Source organism: Pogona vitticeps, chromosome 2 (genome assembly GCF_051106095.1).
Source record: "Pogona vitticeps strain Pit_001003342236 chromosome 2, PviZW2.1, whole genome shotgun sequence".
NCBI lineage: Eukaryota > Metazoa > Chordata > Lepidosauria > Squamata > Agamidae > Pogona > Pogona vitticeps.
This window is the reverse complement of record NC_135784.1, coordinates 138,215,134-138,237,532: the sequence shown is the minus strand read 5'-3', so window position 1 is coordinate 138,237,532 and position 22,399 is coordinate 138,215,134. Positions and strand designations below refer to the sequence as shown.

The following is a 22,399-nucleotide window of genomic DNA, read 5'->3' as shown; positions in this document are numbered from 1 at the left end:
TTCAATCGTATAGCTGTTAAGGTCGCTACTAACCTTTACCAGGCTAAGGTAAAGGCTGCAAGTCGAACATACCTCGCGAACCGGATAAGCGAGGCATCCAATCAGCAGGCGGAATTATTCCGTATAGTACGTGACCTATCCGGAATTGGCCCGGGTGATAGGCCTCCCCCTAGTTTTACACCGGACCAATTTGCAGCATTTTTTAAATCTAAAGTGGAGGCCATCCGCCGGGACCTTTCCCCCTTTTTGAATACAGTGAGTCGAGCAGAGATGTCCAGCGCCCCGTCTTGCCCGGTTATTTTTGATTCCTTTCGGCCCGCTTCGCCCGATACTGTGGCCAGGACGCTTGATCGCTGTCGTGCCACCACCTCCTCTTTGGACCCTTGTCCGGCCTGGCTAATCAAGGCAGCCAGGCCTTTAACAACGGAATGGGCTACTGTAATAATTAATGCGTCTTTCCTTGAGGGCAGATTTCCTTCTGCCCTCAAGGATACACTCATTAGGCCCATAAGAAAGAAACCTAGTTTGGCGGCGGACGAAATTGGCAACTATAGGCCCGTCGCCAATGTTTCTTTCTTAAGCAAGGTAGTCGAGAGGGTGGTGGCCGATCAGCTTCAGGCGTTCCTGGATGAAACTGATGCCCTGGATCCATTCCAGTCGGGCTTCAGGCCGCGCCACGGAACAGAAACGGCATTGGTCGCCCTGTGTGATGATCTATTGAGGGAGGCCGACAGGGGCAAAGTGTCTCTGCTGGTCCTCCTCGATATCTCAGCGGCCTTTGATACCATTGACCACGGTATCCTCCTGGGGAGGCTCGCCGAGTTAGGAATAGGTGGCCAGGCATTTGCTTGGCTCCGTTCCTTCTTTGAGGACCGTCCCCAGAGAGTACAGCTTGGGGAGAGTGTCTCGGCCCCGTGGAGCCTCAATTGTGGGGTCCCACAGGGGTCGATCATCTCCCCAATGCTGTTTAACATCTATATGAGGCCGCTGGGGGGGGGTCATCAGGGGGTGTGGGGCTCTGTGCCATCAATATGCTGATGACACGCAGCTCTACATCTCCTTTTCACCAACTACAGGAGATGCCGTTCTGTCCCTTCAGCGCTGCCTGGAGACTGTACGGGAATGGATGCAGGAGAACGGGCTGAGGCTGAACCCGGACAAGACGGAGGTACTGAGGGTGGGCGCTCCCACAGCTGGGGATTTGGGAAACTCCCTCATTTTTGGGGGGGTGACCCTGCCTGCCAGCAATGGGGTTCGCAGCTTGGGGATACATCTGGACCCGGCCCTCACCATGGAATCTCAGGTGACGTCTGTGGTCCGTACCGCATTTTTCCATCTTAGGCGGATTGCCCAGCTGCGACCCTATCTCGACGTGGGGGCTCTCACTACTTTGGTACACGCGCTTGTAATCTCAAGATTAGACCACTGTAATGCGCTCTACGTGGGGCTACCTTTGAGGCTGCTGCGGAAACTACAGGTGGTGCAGAATGCTGCGGCCAGATTACTTAGTGGAGTGAGAAGATACCAACATATCTCCCCCACCCTGGCCGCGTTGCATTGGCTGCCCATCCGATTCCGCATCGACTTCAAAGTATTGATGCTTACTTATAAAGCCCTAAACGGTTTAGGACCTCAATATCTGGCGGAACGCCTTCTCCCACCAAGATCTACCCGGGTCACTCGTGCGAGCCAGGAGGTGAGGCTGAGGAGCCTGACGCCGAGAGAGGCCCGGAATGAGAAGACCAGAAATCGGGCCTTCTCGGCGGTGGCTCCTCGCCTATGGAACAACTTACCTCCTGAGATCCGCGCCGCTCCCTCGCTGGGTATTTTCAAGAAACAATTAAAAACACTTATGTATAGGCAGGCCTTCCCAACAGCTAACCCCTGACGATCTTTCTTTTTCTATATCATGTTGACCTTTATTTTTATTAATTTATAATGTTTTTAGAACTTATTGCTGTGATTTGTAAGCCGCCTAGAGTGGTCGAATAAGACCAGATAGGCGGGATAGAAATAAAATAAATAAATAAATAAATAAATAAATAAATAAATAAATAAATAAATATTGCCCTCCTCACCCCCACCCCACTCACCTAGACTCCTTCTCAGTTTCGTGTGATTACATCTCTTACTGCAGAAGTTAAATATGCTGACTCCCGAATTCCAAAATCCATTTACATGCATGCTCCACTTCATTTATCCCACAACTTCTTTCTAGCAAGGATTACCGCAGAGAACTTCATTTATCTTTAATAAGGTACCACCACATTCAGTGACCGGCTTTTACATAATCACACAACTACCACTTCAAAGCAGGCTTCTAGCAAGTGCCAGCCTTACACTTTTCTTGCCCCTGGGTTGTCCTCTTGGATCAGTGAAGTGAGAGGAGAGCATGTACTCCCTCCCCATGGGGCTACATCTGGAGTGCATCTTCCCGTTACTGAGACACAGATTTTTCTGTAACAAATCCCACAATCAGAACTCTTAAAGAGATGCCAGTCAAGCTGGGATATTCTTTGTACCAGAAGTGCCAGTTATGTTCTGAAAAGCATTTGGAAAAGTTACATTTTTGGACTAGGGAACTCCTGGAATTCTGCAGCCATCATAGCCACAGATCTATTTTGGGAGCTTGTAGTTCAAAAGAGCTAGAGTTTTGTTCACAGCACACTCTTAAGGTTGTTAAAAGAACAGAGCTTTACTTACTGGATCTAAATTGACTGGTGAGAAAAATGGAGCCTTTTCTTTAAGGCACGAAAGAATCAGTTCAATGAGGATCAGTGCAAAGTAGACATAAAATGTGGTAACCCTGAATCTGTCTTCCATTTGATCCTAAGAAGAAGAAAAAGAAATAGGGGTTAAGAACCAATAAGCCATGAAAAAGGACTTCACTGAAATGCCACAGGAAGGTCAATTATGTTAAAGGACTACGGGTAACATAAAAGATAAGATTTTGCCCATGAACCTATTCAGAAAATTATTATTTAATCTGTCCATGGAGTGAAATTACCTCTGTGGGAAAGCAGTGAAGATAAAGATTGTTAGAAGAATGCAATATTATTCTTCTAAAAAAATTAATATCTGATGAGTAACAAAACAAATCTGATTTAAAATATGGAGAGTAGTGTTTGAATTTCAGTATTGTCTTGTTGGAATCAGGATAGCCATCTTTCCACTCTTTTTGCAAGGGAGCCTGGAAAATCCTGCCTTCCAGACAGGATTACTTTCACATCTTTTCTTTGGCCACATACTTTTGATCCCAGTACCAGAGGACTAGAGAAAATATAAGTACCAGTGCAGAGAAGACTGTAGAAAAGACTAAATCAAAATAAAACACAAAAACCTACACTACAAAAACACAGCAGCCCCTTAAAGACCGTTAGAGTGGAGAGAAACAATAAGTGAATCTCAAAAGGATTAAATACCAACCAGGGCATCTTGTGTCATTATATAAATTAATAAAAAGTTCTCCCTACAATATTTTGCATGGTGTGATGATTAAGATATCCCCACACCATCCAAAGGCATGGGTGAGTGATACCTTTACTAGACCACTAAAACAATCAACCACTGGTGCAATAGTTGATCCCAGGAGGCACCTTCTGTTGCCTTCACACCTCACAGCCAGTGTTGAAACTGTTCATTCAAACCGAGATATGTGTGCAATCAACGATCCTACAGTTAATTACTTGTATCAGTACTGCCATTGTCACTTCCCTGTGCCTACCTGCATATATAGTATATATACAGGTTCACTGCACTCCACTCTAATTAATGAAGTGGATTAGTCCACAAAAGCTCACATTGGAATATATAAGCTAGTCTTCAAGGCATTGCTGTGCTTTTGTTTTGTTTGCTACTACAGTGGTGCCTCACTTAACGATTACCTCATTAAACGACAAAACCGCTTGACGATGAAGTTTTTACGATCACAAAATGATGTTTAGATAGGGAAATTTTGCTTGATGATGATCGGTCCCCTGCTTCAGGAACTGATTTTTCGCTAGACGACAATTTCAAACAGCTGATCGACGGCTCTAAAATGGCTGCCCGCTGTGCAAAATGGCTCCCCACTGTGTTTTAGGATGGATTCCAAGCTTTACAGGCACCGAAAAAGGCCGCCCCTATGGAGGATCTTTGCTGGACGCTGAGGCATTTAGCCCTTTGGAACGCATTGAACCGGTTTCAATGCATTTCAATGGGCTTTTTTGTTTTGCTTGACAAGGATTTCGCTTAACAGCGATTTCAACGGAACAAATTATCCTCGTCAAGCGAGGCACCACTGTACATTGAAAATTTCCCAGATTTGGTTTCCGGCGCTATTTTTGACTGAAGTGGGTGCTTTAAAGACTGCTTTCAGTCAGAGTTCACTTTCCTAACTCCAGTCAACATCTGAGGCTTTCTTGCAGGTCAAACTGCAGTCGGGAGCCATTGGGATCGGGGAGTTTTTCATAGCACCCATTTTGTGCAGAATATCCACCCCACCCCATTCCCTGCATGTCTTTTGCAGGGCCCTGACTCTTGATGTTTGGCCAAAACTAGGCTATTTCAGGTGGCTTGGGGTTTTCTCAGATTTCACTATTTTAGTGTTGTTAACCTGCATGACTAAGGTTGCTAGAAGTATGTTGCTATGGGTGTTGGGGGTTTTTTTGGGTACTTTTACAGCACATTGTTTTTCAGTATTACAATGTTTGTTTCCCAAAATATAAGAGCCTGCCTCATGAATAAAAGTGGGATTTCACGTTGCCGAAATGGAGGATTGTCTTCCCTAAAGGAGGACATACAGCCACCCAGGCATTCAAGGCCCACAGGTCTTTCATGTCCCTGAGAAGAGCAACATTCCCCCCTTTCCATGCAATATCCTTGCAGCTCCAACGGCAGTCAAAGTCTCCTAGCTTGCCTTGTCTTATTCAGCATCAAGGTATGCAGATAAAGAATTGTCAGGATTCTGAAGCAGAAGAGAGCAGGTAGGAGCCGAGGTATGCCCTACACCCAGGGCTCTGGGGGAAAGCCAGGCAATCTGATGTTTTGTCTCCTATCATTTGCATATCCTGACCCTCCTCCAACTCTGCCCCACTTCTTTTGCACAAGAGGGTTTCAAGTGCCCTCCCGCCTTGAACTGTAACAATGAAACAATATGACACAGCCCACTTATAGACATTTACCTGAGCTGAATTACGGATAATTTTGGACCTCAAAGGACCCACAGCACACAACACGCACAAGAACCAGAATACGACGAGAACTCCTGAGGACTGCACACCATGAAGCCTCTCATATTGGATGAGCAACATGGCTGACAGCTGCACAGAAAGGAAAGACAGAAATTAAAACATAGGCTCTCTTTTTCCTTAGCTGCTATTAGGAGCTTGAAACTATTGTCTTGTTTGCATTTGTTACTGGGTGTTTTCTTAAAATTTGCATTTATACCACTATTTTTATTCCTTCTCAAAAAAGGAAAAAAAAGAGAGCCTTATCTCAGTTTTATAATGGTAGCATATTTGTATATGCAAAGAAAAAAACATGGTTTCTTTTTCCCCTCAGCAGTAATGACCTTGACAGCCCATATGTGTGTTTTCAATGTAGTCTTCGTTGTACAATAACTACATTTTTGGAGGCTCACTAAATTTGATCAAGTGATTGGGTGTCCAGGAGTTTCCCCCCTTATTGTAGTTTTGATATGAGACCCACTGTGTGCAAAAGTAAAACTCCCTCCAGTGTAGGAAAGGGAACACACATATTTCACGACATTCATAAAATGAGTTCTCCAAACATGAATTTTAAAGTGTACACAGGAATAGACACTCTTGACTTGAGTGAAATTCCTGAAGATTTGATCATTCCTCGTCCTTTCTTTAAAAAGAGAAATGGATATGGGTACTTTAGTCTTTCAAAAATGTAGATAATTTCCATAATTTGCTTCCTCCTTTGGCTGCTATTTCAAAGCTGGAGATATTGCACAACAGTCTGTCTTGTGTATCTGTAGTTAGTCACAGCACAGCCACAAATGTGTGCATTTCACAGCTGCAGAATATAAACAGATGAGAAATAACAAAAGCAGCCTTCAGGTCACGTCTTTTGTCTCCTGTCAAAGCTCTTCCACCCCAATGGAGGACACATGTTCAAGACCGTTCTCCCAAGGCCACTTCATCTTTCTTAATTATGAGAACAGCAAACCAATAAGGTTGGGTGGGAAACCTCTAGTTGAAAAACCTCCCAACCCCAAGTTCTGCCAGGCTTGTACTAGCAGGATGAAAAGCAGGAGTGAGGATTTGTTTGGGATCTCTGGCTCCTGCCTCCCATTGCAAGTATATGTTGTGTGTGTGTGGGGGGGTCTGAATAGGGAGGCTTTGAAACCAATGGATCTAAAAAGCTTTACTGGGCTCTTTCCTGAAATGCTGCCAATTTTGCTAGTCTTGGTGGAGCAAGGACAGAAGAAGGGTGATGGCCATAGAGGTTTCTTTGCCAGCAGCAGGGAGACCCTGTTTGACCTTTTTTTTTTTTCACAGATGGAGAGGGAGGTCTACACTATCCTGCTCCTCTCTTGCAGGCCAGGGGATTGCAGCTTTCATTGTCTTTATCATCCTGCCAAATCTAGTCAGTTCTTGCCTGCCATCTCTGGACCTCCTAGAGCAGTGGTGGCGAACCTTTCTGGGCCCGCGTGCCCAAACTGGGGGGGAGGGGAAAGCAGTGGGTGGCAGACCTGGACCTGGAAGTGCAGACCCAGACCTGGAAGTGGCGGCGGAAGGGGGAATCCAGACAAAGAGATGCCTCAAGACCCCTCCACTGCCAGCACCAGTTGCTCCGGTTCCGCCTGCTGAAGCATGAGTACCAGTTGCAGCTGCCTCCTGAGGTTTGGCTGTCTGTGTGTGTGTGTGTGGGGGGGTTGCAGGGGGTGGGGGCAGTCGTGATCTGGCTCACGTGCCAGCAGAAAAGGCTCCGCATGCCAGCTGTGGCACGCATGCCATAGGTTCGCCATTGCTGTCCTAGAGGATGCCACGTTGGCACAAACCAAAGGATATCACGTCACCAGGTTGATCACAGCAGCAACAGAAAGGTATACTAACCATTGTAATGCCAACAATTAAGGGTGTGACGAAATATACAGATGGTGGTGTTCTGCTTTGAATGATTCCATGGAAAGAATAGAAGAGATTGGCCCAATTCACACACCAAAGACAGAAAGCAAACATCTGTTAAAAAAAAAAAGACACAGAGAGAAAATCAGCCCAGCTCCAAAAACAGACAATATAAACAGAGAGCAGCTAAAGTACATCTTACTTTTAAAGCATCCTTCCAAGTAACCCCCCCAAATTACTAGCTGACAATAATTTTTCATTGATTTCTCAACATACAGTGACATGTGCTAAATATGTGTGGCACACTGATGAGCTGAGGGGTGTGTGCACGCAGACTTTTCTTCTTGTTTATGAATGTTTCTCTGAACCTCAGTCAGAGAAGACTTTTGATTGCCAAGGGCTACCAGTTATACAGAGCCTTGTGGTGTAGTGGTTAAACTGCAGTACTTCAGCCAAGACTCTGCTCACAACCTGACTTTGATCCTGGTGGGGTCAGAGAGCCGGCTCATAGCTGATTCAGCCTTCCATCCTTCTGAGGTTGGTAAACTGAGTACCCAGCTCACTAAAGGGCACACTTTGTCTTTTTGTTTTCATTTCCTAAATTTCTTCCCAGAGATTTCTATGGGTACATTTCCAAAAACAAGAGCATGTCTATGTGAGAATCCTGTAGTTGAACCACTGTGATTTAAGAAGTCCTGTTGGATTGGATAGTATCCTCTGTGGACACTATTTTTGATTTTTGTTTTGTTTTGTCTTGTCTTTCAGCAATAGCTATTCAGGCATTTTGTTCCAGTACATTTCTTTTAAAAATCAAGAGAAATTTCATTATGGACTTCAAGAAGGTTTGCGTCTGTGGTTTATTAAATTAGATGGTGAAAAAACTGCAGCAGTGTGACAGCACAGTAAGGCTACTTTAATCAATTTTCTGCCCTTTTCCTTGATTAGATATCAAAGCAATTAACTGAAACAACATATCGAGCATCTCCGTATTGAAGATATCTCAGAGATATTTTATGAAGATAAGATTTCCTTCCAGTCCATCTTGACTAGATAACCCTGGAAATTATACGAGACCTTCTGCAAAATGAAAGTACTGCCTGATTCAAAAGATGTTCTTAATCATGAAGCTATTGACATAGAACACTATTTTGGAAAGGACCTCTGAGATTAAAATCCAATTAAAAGTCCATACTTTTAACCTGTGATTAATGGGGCAATTATGATCAGTCACTTCTAAACCTGAGGAGCAGTTATAGTTGCTAAAACTGATATTTCCACACAATGAGGAAACAGGCAGTGAGGAAAAAAAAAACAGACAACTGTTTGCAAGGATCTGGGAGGGCAGAAGGAAAAGGAAAAACAAAACTGCAAATTATGCAGGATGCAGACATTACCCATCAAGAACCAATCTGCTTCCTGACTCATTCGTGGGGACTGCTCGCATATTTTCCAAGCTCTTCCCTGCATTCATGAGAATTTGGGACATGACTTCAAAAATGTGTCAACCTTATAATTCTGTCTGATAAAGCCAAACACCATGTTTCAAAGATAGATTGAGCAGCAAAGGATGAACTTCCAGATGATCACCACTATCTAATTCAGTACCTTTTGAATTTAGACTACAGTTAAATTCCTTCTGCCCATGCTCATATTATTTCTCATATTAAAACTCTTCCCTCAGACACCGTTTGCATGCCTTCTTTTTAAAACAAGGGTCTACCACTGCTCATTTGCCATTATGGAGAATGCAGCATGATCTTACCGTTTTAAACCTGCAGAGCATGGACAATATTATGTACCCCCGATTGTTGCATTTTAAATAAAATAGGTAAAAAGGCAAGATGAACCAAAAATAGAAGCACGGTGCCCATGCCAGGATGGTGTTCTGGAAACACAGTGTTAGGTCTGGATTGTCAGTGTACACTGTAAGGTTGGGGTCCTGCAGGAGGAAAAAGAAACACATTGTCAAGTATTAGTGAACATGCTGGGGTACTCCAAAGCTTCACCATAAATTAGCAAAGAGCTGTGGGATTTAACATGCTTTTTGCAAAGAAAGGCCAACAACCTGAGCTTGTGTGTCTTTTGATTCATTCCACAATGGAAGGAGTCACTACACTCATTTGCCTAACACAGAATAATACATGTTGGAGTTTTGTTTGCAACCTCACATGGTATCTGTAGTTTAAGTGATTGAGAGGGACTTTTCTGGGCTGAGAGGAGTGTCTGTCTATCCCACACTAACCAATAATTCCTTCCAGCCTTTGAATTCAAAGAGAGCCCCGCCCCTACTGAGTGTTCCTTTCCCTCTCTTTAGTCTGTTGCTAGCTGTTGTTAGTTTGCTATTGATCTGTTTATTTGGTCACTAAATATGTGAGTAGTAAAGAAAGCAGCACAAGTAACTGTAAGTAGAGAAATGATTTTTACTCTTTCTACTACAAATGTCTCAGAGTGAGTTATTGAGACTTTAAGTACCAGTTCATGAGAAAGTGGTGGATTCTTTGGAACTTGTAGCTATCCTTCCTTCCTTCCTTCCTTGTGTTCTACCTGGACACATGCAGCTGATTGGGGCTTGGTCTGAAAAAGTACCATAATGAGAATTCTAAGTAAGTAAGAAAGATGTTTATCTTATTCTTGTTTTTATTTTTATTGTTTTGATTTACTGTCTGTCTGTTATTGTTTGGTTTTTAGTTTGTTAACTGCTCAGAATAGTGCATTGCACTAATGGGACAGGATAGAAATAAAATAAAATAAAATAAATCTAGTAGTGTTACCATAAAACAAGCAAAAAACCAAAATCACACACTTCTCTCTCAACATTAGTGGAACACCAATCCATGCGCTTATGAAGCATCTAAGCTGCAGTGTGTGCTGCCATGACAGGTCAGAGCCACCTATCAAAACTATCAGAAAATGCTAGTAGAAGTCGAAAGCAAAGGCTTTCATGGCCGGGATCTAATGGTTGTTGTGGGTTTTTCGGGCTCTTTGGCCGTGTTTTGAAGGTTGTTCTTCCTGACGTTTTGCCAGTCTCTGTGGCCGGCATCTCCAAAGAGCCCAAAAAACCCCACAACAACTACTAGTAGTAGGTCTTTATTTTATTTTACTTTATTTAATTTACTATTTATGCATTTTCTAATCCCTAAGTGTAGGGTGCCTCTGGATCACAAAGCGTAAGACAAGGAAAAAGGCAGAATTAAATGGAAACTGTTTGGGCAGGTGGTCCACATTTTCACTAAATTAACAGCATGAGAATGTTCCTCATATGTGGAATGCTTCTGATCGGCAATGACTCATGGGGTGAGATACCCCCAGTGGAATTCTGGGGAACTATCTGACACTATACTATGATTGACCTTGGGCAGATGGGATTGAGCAGATCTCAGAACTGTATTTGCTGTCTGTGGGCCACCACATTTTTGGAGCGGAGAGCATGTAATTTTCTCAGGTGACCCAGCTTAAGCGGTCCAGTTCCAAACAGATAAAACAAAAAAGTGCCGCAAGATGTTTCATCGCTAAGCCAAAAGAAGACAAAACAAGTGTAATTCAGAGTATATAGCTAAGCAGCCTATATCATAAAAGTAGATAACTTTCCTTCATTAAACACAGTTAGAGAGCTACTTCAAAAGTCAAACAAGAAATGCATCCAACAATTTCCTCTCTTTTCTTTATCTGGATGGTTGCTGTATTTAAACAGGCAACATGTAATAACAACCCTTCACTCAACAGTCAAGGTTAACACGCTGCATGAAGCTGGCATTCTGTTGCTGTTGAAAGATTACAGTCACAAAAACTATAGAGTGGGAGGAGGTGAAAAAAAGGCTGAAAAATAGAAAATGGGAAAGAAATACAACTTATTTGCAGAAAAGTAACCACATTCATCTTTTTGCAACACAAAAGCCACGAAATGTTAACGCAACACTTTAATTATGACATATGTTTTCATGCTTTCATCAAATGCATCAAGTACCACCCTACATTGCTAAGTACTGAGCATGTTCATCAAATTTGGCCAAATCCTAAAACTAAATGGGCCCTTTTGGACCAGTTCTGATGCATCCTGAGGTGAAACAGATGTTCCTCCGGAGCTGGCAGAACTAAAACTGGATCTCACAGTACAGTTTGTATGGTCTTTGTTCTTTTGGAAAAAGCAGACAGTCTGTCGAGGGGAGGACGGAGAGCAGCTTTTTAGCTTTCCTTTGTCATTGCTCTGTGTTGACGTTATCTCAATGTCTGGTAGAAAAACAGGTGATGCTGGAATTACACCTTTCCCCCCTTGTTGCTTCCTTTGTTTTCATTCTTGATTCCTTCTTCCTTCCCACATCATTTCCTCTCCCGCTCTTCATCACACTCTGCAAACTCTTTTCTATCTTGATCCCTTCCCTACTGTCCTTTATTTCCTCTTGTGTGCCACATACATTTCCATTCTTTAGCATTAGTTGATAGTTAATTCACTTCAGTCCACCCTGAGCATTGGGAGGGAGACCATGCTGCCTGCAGAAATCTGGGTGTTGTAGTCCCGGATTAAAACTCTGGAGGTTTGGATTCAAATCCTCTATCAACCATGGAAGCAGGGTGGCAGTGTCAAAACTATTCCATGAATATCTCCCACATCTGGAAAACCCTATTAAGGTCATCACGACAGCATGTAACACCGCCCCGAAACACACATCTCCACACTTCTAAGAGAAATTTAGTTTTCCAGTTTGACGCAGATTCTCATCTCTCTCTGTGGATCATCATCATTAACATTAGTGTCAATACAACCATTTCTGCTGCAGCAACTTCTATCCCCAGCAGCAACAGCATAGTGGGTGCTTTTTCCTGCAGATTCTTACCCTTTCACCTCTTTCCAATCTTATTTACATTTCTGTCTTCAGTTCCATTTCCGGTTTGATTTAAGTTCCATTTCTTGTTGCTTTCTTCAAGTACACATTTCTGCTTGTCCTGCTTTGTGCACCCTCTGCTGTCATCTTGTCTAGAACGTATTACTCAATAGCTGGACCTTTGGCCTGCAGTATATTTCTAAGAATCCCATTTCCTGCTCATTTTCCTTCAGTGAGTTTATCTTTTCCTGTGTTTCTAAGATTTTATTTTACCTTCAGTTTGCCAGCATTTGTTCTTTCTAATGTAGGCTGAGATGGGCTACACTGTGTCCTGCGTGTGAATTATTCTACTGAAAATCCAGGCATTATAATATAGGGACTTCATTGTCCTGAACACGTTACAATTAACTATTATGAGAAACAGCTTGTGATGTGGACAAGCCACCCTGGGCAGAGGAAGAGGTCCAGGGAGTGGAAAAGCTCTTGCTGGCACTGCCCTTGCCATTGGACATAAGTATTATGTTTGGCAAAAGGGACGTGGTGGCGCTGCGGGCTAAACCGCAGAAGCCTCTGTGCTGCAGGGTCAGAAGACCAGCAGTTGTAAGATCGAATCCACACAACTGAGTGAGCTTCCATCGCTTTGTCCCAGCTCCTCGCCAACCTAGCAGTTTGAAAGCATGCAATGCGAGTAGATAAATGGGTACCACTTCGGTGGGAAGGTAAAATGGCATTCCCTAGTCACGCTGGCCCTGTGACAATGGAAACTGTCTTTGGACAAGCGCTGGCTCTATAGCTTGAAAACGGGATGAGCATCGCCCCCTAGAGTCAGACACGACTGAACTAAAAATGTCAAGGGGAACCTTATCTTTTACCTATTATGTTTGGCTACAGCCCTCTTACCTTCAGCACAGAAGACACCACTATTGGGAGAGCTCTTGAAGTAGGCAAAGTATTGGAGGTGGCAGATGCTCAGCTGCAGGCCTGCTGATCCCCACCCATCCACCTGATGGACGGCCTATTCCTGTATAGTTCTGAGAGGCCCAGACTTTCAAAAGTGTAATGTCCGGTTCACATTTTCCCAAGAAATTGGATGTCATGTGGACATGTTCTGAGCTTGCTATGTTTCCACCAGGTAATGTGTCTGTGCTACAGAAAGTGTTTAGGTGAGGGAAGGGGAGCAGGAGCCATGACACTACCAGAAGTCTATACTTACACTTGAAGAAGTAAGCTCTGCAAGGAGCAGAGAAGTCATAATCAAATTATAGAGACCATAATAGTGTGTTCAAGGTAAGCGAGGTATTTAAGGAGTGGTTTTACTAGTTCCATTCCCCCCCCCAGCAAACTTCCATGACTAAGTGAAGAATCAAACCCAGCCCTTCTGAGTGCTAGTCCATCACTCTACCCACTGCACCACACTGGATATCTAATGCTAAAAAAAAGATAACAGAAAGAAAGAAAAAAGGAAAATAACATTCAAGACTCTTTGACTTGGAAGCCATCACCTTGAGTTTGCAAGAGTTGAGCAAGGCCGTTAAGGACAGGACATTCTGGAAATCACGCATTCATAGGATCATCAAAAGTCAGAAGCAACTTGATGGGACACAACAACAACCACATGTTTTACAAATCACCACTTCCAGAGCTGAATCCAAATCCTGAGGTTGGTGCGCATTCTGACTAGTTATATGCACAGTTTAAGCAAGGAACTATGGACAGTAAATTAGGGATAGAAGAACTGAGTGCAAGAACGGTCAACTGAATTACATGAAACTTGATACAGATTAATCAGTTCATTTTTTTTTTTACTTTAAAACCCTATAAAATCACCCCCCGAGCAACTAGAGACACCCAATTTGTGGGTGTAGAACTTGGACATCCAAAACCCAAACTTTACCAAATGTGTAGGGCTTGTAGAGGAGAGTAAGGGGAAGCCTCCCTATGAATTTGGTGTCCCCAGGTACTTGGGGGGATGTTTTAAAGAGTTCTAAAGTCAAAAACAAATTGACAAGTTGATTTGTTGATTCGTTAGAAAAAATACACATACATTTGTAATTCATGATTTACCTTGAAAAATCAGGAATAAAAATGAATTGCCATTTTTCTGTTTCATGCCTATCTCTAATCTTAACACCTGAGCAGACTCATAAAGCAAGACATGGTTCTTGAAATAGCTTGGACCCAAGCTATTTAGGACTTTGCAGGTTAGAACCAGCACTTTGAATTGTGGCCGGAAAGAGAATGGCAGCCAGTGGAGCTGCTGTAAAGGGGTATGTGTGCGTGTGATGTGATCTCTGAAACGTATGGAGGAATTGACTCACCAAATCCTCACTGATTCAATGGGCTTACTGTAGTGTGACTTATGATGCTAAGCAACAGGATTACAACTATTAATTTCAAGAGGTCCTTGCACATTTTTGAAGTAAGACTTTGTACTCGTGAAGAAGGCATTTCTCCTTCACACATGCTCTGTTGATCTCTCAGTGCCAAAAGTCTGACTCATTTCCTTTAGCTAGGAAGGCATACAAACACATTCCAGGTCACCAGTAAGGACATTATATTTTAGCGCATGAAACTGTACTGGAACAATCTTGCTTATCAGAGGAGATAAAAACAGTTCATATACGGCAGCAACAAAACCAAACTTAATGTTTTCTAAAATAACTCTATCTACGTGTGTGTGTGCACGCGTCAGAATGAAGACATTGACACCCTTGTGGGTTTTTTTTTTATTATTTTGAAGACTGAAAAAATGCATACACATGCACACAAATCATTAGAATAAAAGGTGATCTTATCACAACTTCCACCTTGGGTACAAACCTTGAAAGCAAATTCCATTTTGAACCATTTCTCAAATCAAATGACACACAGCAGTACCCAAGCCCTTGTTTAATTCAACAACGACAGGCAAACGCAGAATGATAAGCTGGGGGGGGGGCATGTCTCCTTCCACCCTGGTGGGATAAGCCCAGCTCATTCAGGCCAAGGGCTGTGAGTGCATATAAACCATGTCCATGCATTACTCATGCAAAACAGCGACATGACAGGGGTTATAAGCCCCATGTGGTTTAGTTCCATTGCCAAGGCCGTGCACTTCCCTTTCATTAATGTAAACTTACTGATAAGCTTTAATTCCCTGTTTGTAGTTAAACTTCTCCAAATGGAGATGTAGATCTATATCAGCAGCCACAGAGTGGGAGGAAGCTGCCTGCGCCCATAGGGATAACTTGCTGTTTGAATCCTCAGTCCAATGGGCAGGCATTGAACAGATCAAGCCAGACTCTGTCTTTAACTTGCCAATGGGTGCTAGGTATTTGCCAGCTCTGTATCAAAAAGCTACACAACACTGACAGTGACTCAGCTGACTACTTGCACTTTTAAACTTCAACTCTTGAGAGCTGATGTTAATCAAGCCGAACACTATGGAAAGAGCATTTGAAGGGAGTAGAACCAACTAGACCATTGAAGGTTTGAAAGAACAACACACCCTGGTAGCAAATTCCTACAAGGATCTGTGTGTACTCTGCGCACAAATACCAGCCCCTGGTGTGTAACCCCGGACATTGTGCCAAGAAAAGCTAAACTGTAACTGGTGTCAATTATGCAAATTAATAAAGCTTTTATCTATGTCATTCATTCGCTTAGGTTTTTCACCTCTGCTACTCATGGGCACAGAAGCGATGCCTCTTTCGCAGGGATTCTGTCTGGCTTCAGAAGTCACACCACATATCGCCAGAAGACACCTTTCAAGAATAAACGTTTCGGGTTCTCTGTAGCCAAGACAAAATTACATGGCTTCTACATCACCAGAGAACATGTGCTGAGGATAAACCACAGTTGCACCACTTCAGACTTGAACTGTGTGAGCTGCCTGGACTTCCCAGTTCAAGAGCACATGAACATCAGGAGTGAGGAATGTATGGCCCTCCAAATGTTGTAACTCCCATAAGCCCTGACCAGCACAGCCAATGGGCAAAATATAATAGGATTTCTGAAGGGCCACCTCCCCTCCCTGTCTTTGCTGTACATTCATTAGGCATCTGAGACACAAAATCACAGATTTCTTTACAACACCAAAATATACTTCCTTAAAATATCTTACAGTGCAAAATACAGAAAGATTACATTTAGGGAAGCAGTTTTAGATGCTTACTTTATCATTTACACATTTCTCTAAATTTACTCGTGGCAGTAGTGTGGGACATATTTTGTCTCTATTCCTTAATGCATGTCACATGAACAAGTCACAGCACATGTAAATGTAGCCTTTATAATTAAAATTGTAAACCGCCCGGAGAGTGCTTGTAGCGCTATGGGGCGGTATATAAGTCCAATAAATAAATAAATAAATAAATGTCTCAAAAGTTATGTCTAAGGTTTTTAGAGTGACTGCTTTGACCCCATGCTCCCTCCCCATTCAAACCAATGTTCTGCCTGTCATACCCACTGGATAGCTTTTGATGACTTCATGTAGGATTGAAACTGAACAGCTATGTAATTTGTTGACTTACTTGGGTTTAAGTCTTCTGAAGACACATGGACTTGTAGCCCTTTAAAAAGTGTTGTTTCTAGGTAAAGCTTATTGCTACCACAGACTTTGATATTGCTATAGGGTAAGTCACTCTAGGCTGAGTGACAACATCCCAGTAACAGGACCAACATGAATTTTATGACTTAAAAATGAGAGTAATTCCGCAGTCAGAGAGATATATCAAGCCAGCCACAAAATAATTTATACCTTATGGTATTGTGGCTTCACCAGCAATAAGTTGATTGCTCTGGATGCTGACTCATGTTGTGACTCAGCTTTTAATCCTCAATATTATTGAAAAGTCTACCATTAGCAATATTATTGAAAAGTCTACCATTAGCAACTGACTCATTTTTACAACCACAGCTAAACATACCTTTCTCCTAGATTTTAAACCTAAAAGGACCCCACAGGGAAGGCCCTCGTCATTCATACGGTACTGTGGCATTTCCAGCAATAAAGTTTTATTACAGAATACTTCTACTAGGACTGTTAAGATCCAGGCTTTCTGCTCTAGCCCGGGATACAGAGCTCTATTTCAGATTTCATAGCTCACCCCAGTAACTGTGACAGAGAATATATATTATCCTACAAAACCTAGAAAAGTTAATGAAGTTGGCTGGGAAATTTTGACAATTGTGGGTCAAAAAAGTAGCTCTCTCCATGCTGTGCTCTCCTGTTGTCTAGATTCAAATATACCTTTTTACAAACACTACCTGGGCTTGGCTGTTTCCTTATTGATCCCTGTGGGTTGATTCCTTCTAGTGGTGGTGGTGACTGTGGTGGTGGGACAGTTGCATAGCAAGGTTGCAATTCCTGTCCTATTCTGATGCACACCTTCCCTCTTATATAGATCTAGCACCAAGCTTCAACAGTCCAAGACCTTTTGCTGATACCGCTGGGAAAGTATGCAGATAAACTACTATACTGTATCACCAAATGAAACATGGTCATAGTCACTTATGTAGTTTAAACTACTGAACTGGTTCTTTTAAATAAATAAGAGTCCTTCTAAAAAGATACTAAAATAAAATGGAGAAAACACTGCAGAGTGATTTCATAATAATAACATACATTGATAATTACTATGTGCAGTCAATATATTTGTGAAGATTCTCAGTCATCCAGGTGAGGTTATCTGGAAACTGAGTCATGGCAACTGGACTTCTTTCATATTAGGTTGAATCGTTTCACTGCTCATCCAAGTAGCTTCTTCAGTCTGAAGACAGTTGGTAGGAGACTCTGATATATCCTCCCTGTTGGTTTCACTTCCACCTGGTCTGAATAAATTCATTAGAAGGACAAAGGATGGGGGGGGGGTGAGCGATAATCCCACTTCTGCAGTCCTTCTCCACTCATTGTCATGGGTCATTAACAGTGGTCTTTCTGTTGGATGTGGTCCTGAGCTTTCTGAGGAGGGACGAAAGGGCAGCATGATAAATAGGAGACAGATTGTATCTAAGGATTTCACCCCTGCTGAGTGAGGGATTTTCTACATGAACATGCATGGCCTTCCTGGACCCTTTCTCAAACCATCTGTCTTCTCCATTTAAAATGCAGAAATGGGATTATCCCTCACCCCCAGCCTATTCAGACCAGGAAGAAGTGAAATCTAAAATCAAAGGTGGAGGATATATTCAGGGATCTCCTACCCACTCTCCTCAGACTGAAGAAGCTACTTGGAGGAGTAGCGAAATGTTTCAACCTAATAAGAAAAAAAGTCCAGTTGCCATGGCTCAACTTCCAGAGAACCTCACCAGATACGAGCAGTCAAGTCAATTCCAAGGTGACCACTTCCAGGGTTTTCTTGGTGTAAAGTAATCAGAAGCAGTTTACCCATCCCTTCTTCTGGGGACACTTTGGGACTGTGCAGCTTGCCCAAGGCCAGCTCTCCTCCTGGGAGGCACAGTGGGAAATAAAACCCCTGACCCCTGGCATGGGATACTCCAACTCCCTGAGCTATCCAGCCAGCTACTATACGTAAATAGTCATGAGAATATGAACATTGAATGAGTGGCAACTTGAGAGTAAACCTAAAATGTGGAAGCACCTCTTGATTTGGCCTTTTGCCACAGGCCTTACAGGAGTAAAACCTGTTCCCTCAGGAAAAGCCAGTCACCTTAGTGGGTGAATTGTGCGTGGTTGAACTAGAGAAGAGGGCAGGAATCTTGTGAGAAATACTGTGGATAAAGATGGTCACGGTAATCTTTATGAACTCTTCTCTTCGAAAAGCATATAGCTCAAAGAATGTCTGAAAAGCAATGTTTATTCCCACCTTCTTCCCGGGCCTTTATCAGATGAACGCTGAAACTGATACAAGATAGTACTGTAGAAATGATATACTGGCGGGACTTTTTGATTTAAAGATAAGAGCTGGAGCAAAGTAAATCAGGAGCAGCAGCTTTTTGGAACCAGAAAAGTGCCTACAGGTTAGAACGGGATAAAAGGTCAAGTTTGTAGGTAGCTAGTGAACTAAGCCATGACTTTTCAAAAAGGGAAGGAGGGAGGGGAGAGGCTTTTGTACTGTTTCTGAGCAGCCATCTTGTCTTCCTCTCATAAAGCCAGCCAATTCAGCTGGAATTTCCCTTACTGCACAGGATCCCTAACCACTGGATTCTTAAGCACAGGGATGAATTGGGCATTGAGACCTGGGATCTGGGGAGTGCTTAATAATGTTGGGAAACTAGAGAATACTGGAAAAATAATTTCCAAGTTGTTCTATGCAAAAATCTTGTCAACATGTTTTCTGAGACAGCTCTTCCAGTTTTGTTAACACTCTTTCTCATCTGGATATGTTCCTACGATTGACGTACCCAAAGTAGTTGAGAAAAACAGATTTTAGATCTGATTTTGCTGTGGAAGATGTCAGCTTGTGAGTACCTTTTCAATTTCTGTCTCACTAGAGATTTAGACATGTTGTTTCTATGGCTAAAGTTTCTACCACTATGCTTACAAACATTTACTTACTACTTTGGTTCTAGACACAAACAGATTTTTAGGAAGTAAACACAAAAAGAAAGAAGCTAGCTTTCTGTGTCTAGATGTAACAAAGTTTGCAACCATTGTTGCCAGCTGTATTTTTCCATGTCTTGAAAATGAACTCTACAGAAACGTTTAGAATGATCCTGTGCACAAAAATGCTGAGACAAAAGTGAGAGGCAATGACACATATATAGCCCTGCTGACCTGCAAATAATTGTTGGCATAATAAATGTTTATATGAATTAAAGTAATAAAAATGGAGCTATCAATGTTACCTAAAACATAAAGAGACACTCCCTAAGCAAACTGTCCAGAATCTAGCTTAAGAACAGATATGTGTTCCTAAGGAAAGACTAAGAGGGTGATATAGGAGTGTTAGTGTTGGACCAGAATCAGATTACCCGCTTCAAGTTCCTACGCAACCACAAAACTCACCGGATAGCCTTGGACAAGGAATTCGGGTAAGAAGGTGGTTTTTTTCACACCCTTCCTGAAATCAGCAAGAGTAGACACTGACTGCAGCTCTGAGGGTAGTGTACTATATGAGGGAGTGAAACCTAGAAGTCACACAGGAGAAAGCCCTCTTCCATGTTTGGTCAAGGGGTAAAAAAACAGTTGCATTAAAACATAAGCAATCCCATAGATGGCTAGACCCCAAACTGTTTAGTATTCTGAAAACCAGAACCAGGGCCTTGAATTGAGGCCAGAAAGCAATTCGCAGCCAAATACAGGTGTTTCAGTACAGTGGACCCTTGACTTACAGATGGCTTGACTTATAGACTTTTTGAGTTACAGACTTCTCTGGCCGCAAAATTTAGGTTTGACTTGCAGCCTGAGAATTGACTTACAGACCAGAAAAAAACCAAAATGGAACAAAAATGGCCTGTTACGGGATTAATCTGTTTTCAATGCACTGTAGGTCAATGGAGACTTGACCTACAGACTTTTTGACTTGAGAAACGCCTTCCAATACGGATTAAGTTCTCAAGTCAAGACCCCACTGTATTGGGGTCAAATGATTTCAGTACCCTGCACCAGTTGGCAGTCTACCTAGTGTATATGTACTGTGAACTGAAGAGCCAAGATTCTCTTCAAGGGCAGTCCCACATAGAGTCCCCTGCAGTAGTCGAGATGCAAGGTGACTAGGGCATGGGTGTCTGTTGCCAAATCAGATTGACCCAGGAAAGGTTGTTAACTGGTGTTCTAAGGAGAGTTGTGCAAAAGAACCCCTCCTCATTGCTACTGTTTGGGGATCCAGGTAACAGCACAGAGTCATGAAACACTCTCAAACTATGAAACTGACCAGTCTGGGGAAGTACAATCTGTTGTAAAACAGGATGAGCCCCAACTCCCAAACTGGCTTTCTAACGATCAGCAACACATCTCTCTTGTCAAGATTTAATTTCAGCTGGTTTACCTTATAGGGTCCCTTCCAACTCTGCAGTTCTAAGACTAGTATTATTACTATCTTCCTCCAACCACTTCTTAAGCTCAGGCAGTATTTACGAACCCTACAAAATCTTCTTCAGTTATCAAAACACAGAGACACTTGTGTAACACACCTGTCCATTGTGGTAACGGAAGCTCACAATGGCCTACTTTCAGCAAGCCAACATTAGAATGAGGAGGAAAAAATGGTTTAAATGTGGTTTAGCCTTCTGCCAATCTCACACATGAAAGAAGGGGCTATTCCTTGCCCAATTCTGGCAATAAATCTCCATAAATTGTAAGATAACTGAGAACAACCCCCCCCCGAGCCAACCTAAAACCACATAATTGTATTTCCATATAGATGTGTTCAGCCACACAGGATTAGTATAGGACCCTAATTAACCCACAAGACAATTAAGAGGGACAAACTACAGCATGCAAGAGGAATCCTAAAATTTGTTCTCCCAGGGATTTTATTTCCACATTATAGCAGCCACGGGGGGTCTCCAGTTTTAATTGCTGAAACACAGGAAAGGGAACCTGTTTCTTCATATGTTTTGTGGTTTTCAATGAGGTTGCTGCATTATTCTGTTTGCATGCATAGCTAATTTAAAAACAAAAGAGGTGTCCCAGCTTAAAGGCTCACAGATTTACTTCAGTCTGAACTTACAAACGATTTCCTTAGACAGCTGAGGAAGTGGACTGTAATCCGTGAAAGCTCATAATCGAATAATAAATCCATCTGCCTTTTGGGAGCCGCAACCTTTTGGTTTTTATTTTGGCTAATCAATGACCTGCAGAGCTGCCAACAGCCCTGTCCTTTTGACTTAGGGAGTGACCCTCTGAAGATGCCACTATGAAGAAACTACGCCCACACCCCGAGGCAACCAACATCAAGCAGAGCATGTCATTGCCTTATAGAGCAGGTCACTTATAAAGTTACAGAACCTCGGTATCACCTGACAATACATAGGCATTGACGCCCCTAGAAGAATAACCTAGCAAAAGCTTAGAGACAGACACTGAATGCCTGTTTCTTATTTCAAGGGTGATGGTTTCTACAGCACAATGCTCTTAAGATTTCACATGCAATCCTAAACACTCTTACTGGACAACAAATCCAGCAGAATTCAAAGTGAATTTTAAGTGAACTAATGTATGACTAATTAAAAGTGATGAAGTAGACTAAGCATTTTACCATTAGACTAACTTCGCAATGAAAAATAGTCAGTTCTATTCACCTCACATGGTCTTGTAGATGGTATGAACCTGGTCGTCAGAGGCAGCCAGAGGCTGGCTGCAAGGCAGATGAGAAAGCGAACCGGCTGAGAAGAAATGGAGACTAGACTTGTCCTTCCTACGCTCCCAGCAGATATCAATCAGGCTGCTATGTGTGGGGTGTAGGGAGGTGGGTGGGATCTTTATCTTTACATCAGCATAATAATAATCGTGTGCCACCATTTCTGATTAAGGCAATCCCTTTTCAAGGTTTTCCAGGTAGAGAGTACTCAGAAATGGTTAACCATTCCCTACATGATGCTGAGTCTCAAGCAAAAACG

General features: G+C 42.7%; 1 protein-coding gene across 2 annotated transcripts in view; it reads right to left on the bottom strand.

Annotated features, from left to right (window-relative positions):
- ABCC3 (ATP binding cassette subfamily C member 3) overlaps positions 1-22,399 on the bottom strand; it is a 96,935-nt gene that overhangs the window by 73,302 nt on the left and 1,234 nt on the right. Inside the window, exons 2-6 of one of the 2 annotated variants that reach the window (XM_078384224.1) lie at positions 9,549-9,650; positions 8,839-9,015; positions 7,065-7,190; positions 5,163-5,300; positions 2,704-2,829 (exon numbers count right to left, since the gene is read on the bottom strand). In XM_078384224.1, the coding sequence (XP_078240350.1) occupies positions 2,704-2,829; positions 5,163-5,300; positions 7,065-7,190; positions 8,839-8,859 (411 nt within the window). In that variant the 5' untranslated portion in view covers positions 8,860-9,015; positions 9,549-9,650. The remainder of the gene's footprint in view (positions 1-2,703; positions 2,830-5,162; positions 5,301-7,064; positions 7,191-8,838; positions 9,016-9,548; positions 9,651-22,399) is intronic. The other variant, XM_020815083.3, reaches the window with a different exon arrangement.